This window comes from Macaca thibetana, chromosome 20, assembly GCF_024542745.1.
Source record: "Macaca thibetana thibetana isolate TM-01 chromosome 20, ASM2454274v1, whole genome shotgun sequence".
Taxonomy (NCBI): Eukaryota; Metazoa; Chordata; class Mammalia; order Primates; family Cercopithecidae; genus Macaca; species Macaca thibetana.
This window is the reverse complement of record NC_065597.1, coordinates 24,023,813-24,032,457: the sequence shown is the minus strand read 5'-3', so window position 1 is coordinate 24,032,457 and position 8,645 is coordinate 24,023,813. Positions and strand designations below refer to the sequence as shown.

At 42.0% G+C, this 8,645-nt stretch overlaps 1 protein-coding gene across 2 annotated transcripts in view; it reads left to right on the top strand.

Annotated features, from left to right (window-relative positions):
• The first annotated feature begins 114 nt into the window (after positions 1-114).
• Positions 115-8,645, top strand: part of CMC2 (C-X9-C motif containing 2) — a 33,128-nt gene continuing 24,597 nt past the window's right edge. The window contains exon 1 of one of the 2 annotated variants that reach the window (XM_050773231.1): positions 115-300. In XM_050773231.1, coding sequence (XP_050629188.1) covers positions 115-300 — 186 coding nt within the window. The remainder of the gene's footprint in view (positions 301-8,645) is intronic. The other variant, XM_050773232.1, reaches the window with a different exon arrangement.

Below are 8,645 nucleotides of genomic sequence, written 5' to 3'. Positions count from 1 at the left end.
TTAGCGTCTGGCTTGTGTGCTCGGCTTGTGACTTAGACGCTGTCGTGCCTCAGTGGACTCACTGTGCCTCCCCCCACGACGGACGGAAATGGGCCCGTCCAGGCCAGGCGGTGCATGCGCCTCGGGGCCCGCGGGCAGCGGGGGCGGGGAACCCGGACCGCCGTGGAGCGGTGGAGGGCGTCACTAGCCTTCGGTGTCTGGCAGGCGGTTCAGCTCTCGGGTCCCCTGCAGCCGGCCTTCGGGTCGGGCGTCTGCGTCGGTGACTGCCGCTTCAGTTCTCCCGGTGTGGCCGCGAGTCCGGTGAGTCTTGGGAGTCCGGGACGTTCCGAGCGCTGTCCGTTGTCCGTCCTCAGGTCCCCTGACAGCGCGTCCCGCCGAGCCCCTTCCTGCCGCCGGTCGGCCCCAGGAGATGGGGACCCGGAAGACCCGACTGCCGCAGGCCGATAGCCGGGCTGCTGCACTGGGGAGGCTGCGAGTGAGATGGCTGGGCGCTAGCTGGAACACGCTGGTGGCTGGGAGCGGCCTTGGGCGTCGCTCGGGGTTGGAATCCGCCCGCCACTCACTGGCTGGTGACCTTGGGCGCGCTCCTTCCCTCCCAGAGACGGGGCTTCCTCGCCTGTAAAATGGGCCTTGAGGAATGGAGCCCTCAACACAGGGTTTGACACGATGAGCGCCGAATAAAGTGTTGTTGTTTATCTAGCAATTGAGAATTTGCAGGTAGAAAACGGGCGCCGTTCAAGCACGTCTCAGCTGCAGTGCCCTGTGCCGGTCGGTGCACTTTACTCTTTTTTCCCCTTTAGTACCTTTTTTTTTTTTTTTTCCCCCAGGAAAGTAATACGCTCACCTTTCTTTTCTTGGGTTTAAAGATCAGGCGTTTTATGTAGAGTCTTAAATAGTTTTGGAAGTCTTCATTGAAAACCTTAAAGGCATGGAAGTTTTCGATGGCAAAGGAATTGTGTTGTGATGCCATTCGTATCTCCTCTCCTGTATATGCATGCCTTTTGCACTTGTTTAGTTGATTTAAAATGAGTTTCTTTTTCATCCTTTTCCTGCTGCGTTAAGGCCCGAACTAGTTGTCAATTTCCGACATTTAGCGAATATGGATTGGGCATTTACCACGTGCATTTGCAAGAATACTCCCTCACGAGCCTGTGCGTTCCTTGAGTTGTATGAACGAGTATTTTTCTCTGAAATTCACGTGATTTTGGCAGAGTGCTCGGCACCTTGTAAGCCCTGGTAATGTTTATTCAGGGAAAGCTGCGAGGTCGCATTCACTGAGAAACTCTTTGGTGGAAGTCAGAGTAGTTAAGCCTTTCTCCCCAGGCAGCCCCCGGGGTCCGTCTCAGAAGCAGCCTGGCATGGGGTCTACAGTACTAGCGCCAGTCACGTTCTTGGTGGTATCGGTTCAGAATTGGTCCTGTGAGAAGTCGATGTGATAAGTGGAAGTGGGCAGGGGAGGCAGTCCCTGACTGTCTGCTACCTCTGCTGCAGTGTGGCTCATAGTTTGAAAAGTTGAAAAATAATTATTTAACTGATACCAGGGCCGAAATGTAGGCTTTAAAAATGTTTAATGTTATTTATTTTTATATATTTTTATTTTTTTAATTTTATTTTGAGATGGCGTCTTGCTCTGTCGCCCAGGCTGGAGTGCAGTGGCGCGATCTCGGCTCACTGCAACCCCCACCTCCCGGGTTCACGTGATTCTCGTGCCTTAGCCTCCCGAGTAGCTAGGGTTACAGGCCACGCCTGGCTAATTTTTGTATTTTTAGTGGAGACGGGGATTCACCCATGTTGGCCCGGCTGGTCCTGACCTCAAGTGATCTGCCCACCTCGGCCTCCCAAAGTGCTGGGATTACAGGCGTGAGCCACCGCGCCCAGCCTAAAAAAATGTATTTTAGAAAGCGGAGTGTTTACATTTTTTTTCTGGAGAACAGATTCTTCAGACCCTGAACAACAGACTTTTCTGGCCTTGTTTTTTGCATGTTTTGCAATAACATTAGAAATTACAACTGTAGTGTAAATTTCCTAGGCAGCCGCACAGTAGGAAAATCTTTCTGAAGAAAAGCCAACTGGCATTAAAATACAGGGTTCTTCCTTGTGATTATAGATTTGCTGAAGTGAGTTACTAGAATGCTTACCCTTTTTTTTTATACTAGAGTTAATACAGCGCTCTAGTTCTAAAATTGTGCCACCTGGTGGTTGAACTCTGTCTTAGACTGCTCTTGAGGAAAATATGTACCTCAGAGTTGGTAGACTAAGGTTGAAGGAGTAAAATAAAGCTATAATTTTTTATATCTTCACTAAGAGTACCCTACCGCTTCTACCCTCTCAGCTTACTCCCCAGGAAAAGTTAAAATTGCCCTGATGGGCCCCTTAGCTAGCTATCAAACTACATTTGACAGCTGAAAATTTTAAGGGATTTCAGTGGACTCTTTGGTATTGTGTGCATACACGCAGTGGATGGGGCTGGATTGAGGAGGGAGGTGGTGAAATCGTGACAAATTTACCCTTTTGATGTTTTCTCAAATGCCAGTGTAAAGATGAGACTAACAAACTCTTTGGTGGAAGTCAGAGTAGTTAAGCCTTTCTCCCCAGGCAGCCCCTGGGGTCACACCCTGGAGCAGCCTGGCATGGGGTCTGCACTGGAATTAAATATTATTACTCTATTCAAATAATAACAGTTTGAATGGAATTTATCCCTCTCTCTCTGTTTCACTGGAAACATCCAAGAACGAGGTCTTATGTTCCTTTCACTCTCGTTTCCATCATGCTGATGTTCGTAATTATTATTTTTTGAGATGGAGTCTCACTCTGTCGCCCAGGCTGGAGTGAAGGTGGTGCCATCTCGGCTCACTGCAACCTCTGCCTTCAGGGCTCAAGCGATTCCCCTGCCTCAGCCTCTCAAGTAGCTGGGATTACAGGACCCCACCACCACACCCAGCAAATTTTTGTATTTTTAGTGGAGACTGGGTTTCACCATGTTGGCCAGGCTGGTCTCGAACTCCTGACCTCAAGTGATTTGGCCTCCCAAAGTTCTGAGATTACAGGCGTGAGCCACTGCTTCCAGCTTCACATAAGTTATTTTAAACCCATGCCATCACTGAGATATAGGTCAAGAGCAAATTCCATTTTATGGAAGAGAGACTCAGGTCTCAGATTAGTAACCAAAATGACATAACTTGTGAGTAGCTGACTAATGACAAATAGAATACTCTTCTCTTTTTGTGTGTGTCTTGACAGACTCACTATTTCCACCCTTACAAAATAATATTATGTTGACTGCTGTGGAACTTGGGCCTAGAATGACTACCTGTTGAACTTGTAGTCAGTTAGAAGCTCTTTGGGAATAGTTTTTTCCATCTGAATTTATTTCATTCACAAACTGCTGTGAAGGCATGTCTTTCCTATTTTGAACATGGATTAAAAAATCTGTCATGGTTAGAGATTATGTTGGGTTGTATGTAACTTTGTAGCTAACTGCTGTGTGACCTGGGGCTTAGTTTCTCTATGAAAATGTGGGCAGTGCATATTTTGACCTGTAAAAAGACAATTTCTCATGGTTCATCTGAATTTAAAAGGCTACCTGTTTCATAGGGTTGTTGCATTACAAGACTTGTGCTTAGCACGTGGCAAGTGTTCAACAAATTATTTTCTAAACTAATAATGATACCTTCTTATGAGTTTGAAGAAATTTTAAGAATAAGAGTATGGAATACATATTTAGCTTTTCTTTAGTTTGTAAAATGTATTTTGAGTTAAATTGTGTTACTAGAATAGTCTTTTAAAGGTGAGTACTGGAAGACATCAGCACTTAATCCCATGTGTTCGGAGAGAACATTGCCATTGTTTTAGAGTTGTACCTCATGTATTACACCCCAGAATACAGCAGTACATCTGTGTATGCACCAACATTTAGGTAAAGCCAAGTAACACAAAGTGGATGGAAGGGAGCATAGGTGACGGGTATATAGAAGGCAGGGGGAGGAAGAGCCTATCCAGCTAAAAATATATGGTAGAAGAAAGAAAGGAGTGATGGGGAAAGCAAGGAATCTGTTGGATAAGGGATAAGGTGAGTGTTCAGAGCTTTAGGTTAAGTAGTACTTTCTTACCAAGAATAGGAAAAGGAAATGAAATTAAATCATTTTATTCTTTGACATAGTCATCTAAGCTAAGAAAGCAGAAGAGCCTCGTAAATATATACAATTATTATTTGTCAATTAAAAGTAAAACTAAATAATGAGAATTAGAAGGGAAGACGTTTTACTGGTACACCACCGAGATCGACAATAGCATACATATTTGAGGTAAACTTGTTATAGAGGGAGGAAAATATATACCATTTTATGTACTTAGGCTTATATACATCTTTGCATCTATTAATATTAGTCAGTGTCTTCTCAGGTATTTGTCAATTAAAGAAGTCATTTTGGTACATCATAAGCTTGTTTCTGAATTGTAAAGGCACATATTTGAGTGCCGGTTGATAGAAAAGTGCAAAAATATTTTGTCAAATACATTTAGAAAATGTTAGAGACATTTTCTAGTGATTAAACCAATGCTTGTTTTCTGTTGTTGTTGTTTTTGAGATGGAGTCTTGCTCTGTTACCCAGGCTGGAGTTCAGTGGTGCCATCTTGGCTCACTGCAACCTTGCCTCCCAGGTTCAAGCGATTCTCCTGCCTCAGCCTCCCAAGTAGCTGGGATTACAGGCGCCCACCACCATGCCAGGCTAATTTTTTAAATTTTTAGTAGAGATGGGGTTTCGGCATGTTGGCCCGGTTGGTCTTGAAGTCCTGACTTCAGGTGATCCACCTGCCTCAGCCTCCCAAAGTGCTGAGATTACAGGTGTGAGCCACCGCACCTGGCCTATACCAGTGTGTTTTCTTTAGGAAAAAATAAAGCAGAAACCAGGTAACTAACACTTCACATAAATGTAGGTGCATAATATTGGTATGATATTAGACGGCTTAAATTGCTGAACTGTATGAAACTTAATTTTTCTAAGGCAAAAAATAGATGTCATTGGAAGGATCTTGGGGTCAGTGGCAGGCAAACAATTTGAACTTCGCTGCATTTTTTTGGTTGCAAATAAATACTTAGCTGGGTGCAATGGCTTTATTTGTGGTCTTCAACTGTGTGTGTGTGTTTAGTAGTTACTGAATAGAACAGGGACCTACTGCATTTTTATAAGTTGCAGTTGAAATAGTAGCTATGCTGTAATCCTTTGGAATTATTTGTTCTGCCAATTTTTTGTTTTTGTTGAGTGGGAGGTGGATGGACAGTTTGAATTTCTCACAATTTTTTTTTTTTTTTTTAACAGCTTGAGGTGTAATTTACCTACCATAAAATTTGTATGGTGAAATACACATAACATAAAATTTACCATCTTAACCATTTAAATGCACAGTTCAGTGGTATCAAATACATTAATAATGTTGTGCAACCATCACCACTGTCCATCTCCATAATATTTTTTATCTTGTAAAACTTTCTGCCCATTAAACAGTAACTCCCCATTCTTCTCCTCCTGCCCTTCCACCTCCCTCTGGTAACCACCATTCCACTTTCTGTCTCTTTGATTTTGACTACTTTAGGTGCCTCATATAAGTGGAATGTTAAAACACTTGCCTTTTAAAAAATGTATAGTTTCAAACTTTTATTTCAGATTTTGGGGGTAAGTAATGTGCACGTTTCTTACATGGGTGCATTGGGTGATGCTGAGGTTTGGGGTACAGTTGATTCCGTCATGCAGGTAAGTGAGCATAGTACCTAACAGTTTTTCAGCCCTTACCCTCCTTCCACCCTCTATTAGTCGCCAGTGTCTTTTGTTGCCATCTTTATGTTTGTGAGTATCTGGTGTTTAGCTCCCACTTATAAGTGAGAATATGCCATATTTGGCTTTCCGTTGCTGCATTAATTCACTTATGATAATGGCCTCCAGCTGCATCCACGTTGCTGCAAAGGACATGATTTCATTCTTTTTTGTGGCTGTTTAGTATTCCACGGTGTATATGTATCACATTTTATTTATCCAGTCCACTGCTGATAGACACTTAGGTTGGTTCCATGTCTTTGCTATTGTGAATAGAACTATAAAGAACATATGAGTGCATGTTTCTCTTTTTGTAGAATGGTTATTTTCTTTTGGCTATATACCCAGTAATGGGATTGCTGGATCAAGTGGTAGCTGTTTTAAATTCTTTTGAGAAATCTCCAGACTGCTTTCCACAGTGGGTGAACTAAATGACATTCCCACAACAGCGTATAAGCATTCTCTTTTCTCACAGCCTCCCCCAGCATCTGTGTTTTTTTTGACTTTTAGTAATAGCCATTCTGACTGATGTGAGGTGGTATTTCATTATGGTTTTGATTTGCATTTCTCTGATGATTAGTGATGTTGAGCATTTTTTCATGTTTTTTGGCCACTTGTATGTCTTTTTGAGAAGAGGCTGTTCATGTCTTTTGCCCACTTTTTTTTTTTGTATTTGTTTTGTTTTTTGAGATGGAGTCTCACTCTGTTGCCTAGGCTGGAGTGCAGTGGTACCATCTTGGCTCACTGCAACCTCTGCCTCCCGGGTTCAAACCATTCTCCTGCCTCAGCCTCCCAAGTAACTGGGACTACAGGTGCCTGCCACCATGCCCCGCTAATTTTTGTATCTTTAGTAGAGATGGGGTTTCACCATATTGGCCAGGCTGGTCTCGAACTCCTGACCTTGTGATCTGCCTGCCTCGGCCTCCCAAAGTGCTGGGATTACAGATGTGAGCCACCGCGCCCAGCCTTTTGCCCTCTTTTTAATGGGATTATTTATTTTTTGCTTGTTGAATTAATTTCCTTATAGATTCTGGATATTAGACCTTTGTTGGATGCATAGTTTGTGAATATTTTCTCCCATTCTGTAGGTTGTTTATTCTATTCATAGTTTCTTTTGCTGTTTTGAGATCTTTAATTAAGTTTCAGTTTTTCTTGTAACTGCTTTTGAGTACTTAGTCTTAATTCTTTCCTAAGGCGAATGTCCAGAATGGTGTTTCCTGGGTTTTCTTCTAGGATTCTTGTAGTTTGAGGCATTCTATGTAAATCTTTAATCTATCTAGAGTTAATTTTTATATACGATGAAAGGTAGGGGTGCACTTTTACTCTTCTGCATATAGCTAGCCAACTATCCCAGCACCATTTATTGAATGAGAAGTCCTTTTGCCATTGCTTCTTTTTGTTGACTTTGTCAAAGATCAGAAGGTGTATGGCTTTATTTCTGGGCTGTTCTGTTCCATTAGTCCATGTGTGTGTTTTTGTAGGAGAAGCATGCTGATTTGGTTATTGTAGCCTTATAGTCTGAAGTAGGGTAATGTGATACCTTTGGTTTTTGTTCTTTTTGCCTAGGATTCTTTTGGCTATTTGAGCCCCTTTTTGGTTCCATATGAATTTTAGGATAGATTTTTCTGATTCTGTGAAAAAATGCCATTGGTAGTTTGATAGGAATAGTGTTGAATCTGTAGATTGCTTTGGGCAATATGGCCATTTTAATGATACTGATTCCCCCATTCCATGAGCACGGAATGTTTTTCCATTTGTTTGTGTCATCTGTGATTTCTTTCAGCAGTGTTTTGTAGTTCTTCCTGTAGAAATCTTTAACCTCCTTGGTTAGATGTATTCCTAGGTATTTTATTTTTTTGGTGGCAATTGAAAATGGGATTGCTTTCTTGATTTGGCTCTCAGGTTGAAAGTTATTAGTGTATAGACATGCTATTGATTTTTCTGTGTTGATCTTGTATCCTGAAACTACTCAAGTCATTTGGCAGAGTCTTTAGGGTTTTCTGGGTATAGAATCATATCATCAGTGAAGAGAGACAGTTAATGACTTCTTTTCTTATTTGGATGCCTTTTTTTTCTCTTGGCTGATTGCCTTGGCTAGGACTTCAGTACTGTGTTGAATAGGAGTGGTGAGAGTGGGCATCCTGTTCCCTTGTTCCGGTCCTCAAGGGAAATGCTTCCATCTTTTGCCTGTTCCATATGATTTTGGCTGTGAGTTTGTCATAGATGGCTCTTACTATTTTGAGGTTTACTCTTCAGTGCCTAGTTTGTTGAGGGTTTTTATCATGAAGGGATGTTGGATTTTATCAAAGGCTTTTCTCTGTTGAGATAATCGCGTGATTTTTGTGTTTAATTCTGTTTGTGTGGTGAATCACATTTATTTTGCATATGTTGAACCCTATATATATGTTTTTTGACTGGCTTATTTCACTCAGAATGTCCTCACGGTTCATCCATGTTGTAGCATATGTCAGAATTTCCTTCCATTTTAAGGCTGAATAGTATTCCATTGTATGTGTATACCACATTGTGCTGATCCCTTGTCTGTTGGGCTCTTGGGTTGCTTCCATGTTTTAATTATTATGAGTAATATGCTGTGAACATGGGTGTTCAAATATCTCTTCAAAATCCTGCATTTAATTCATGAGTAATATGCTGTGAACATGGGTGTTCAAATATCTCTTCAAAATCCTGCATTTAATTCTTTTGAGCATATAGCCAGAAGTGGAATTGTTGGATCATATGGTAACTTCATTTTTAATTTTTTGAGGAACTGCTATACTGGTTTCCACAGTGAGTATCCCAGTTTACATGCCCACCAACAGTGCACAAGAATTT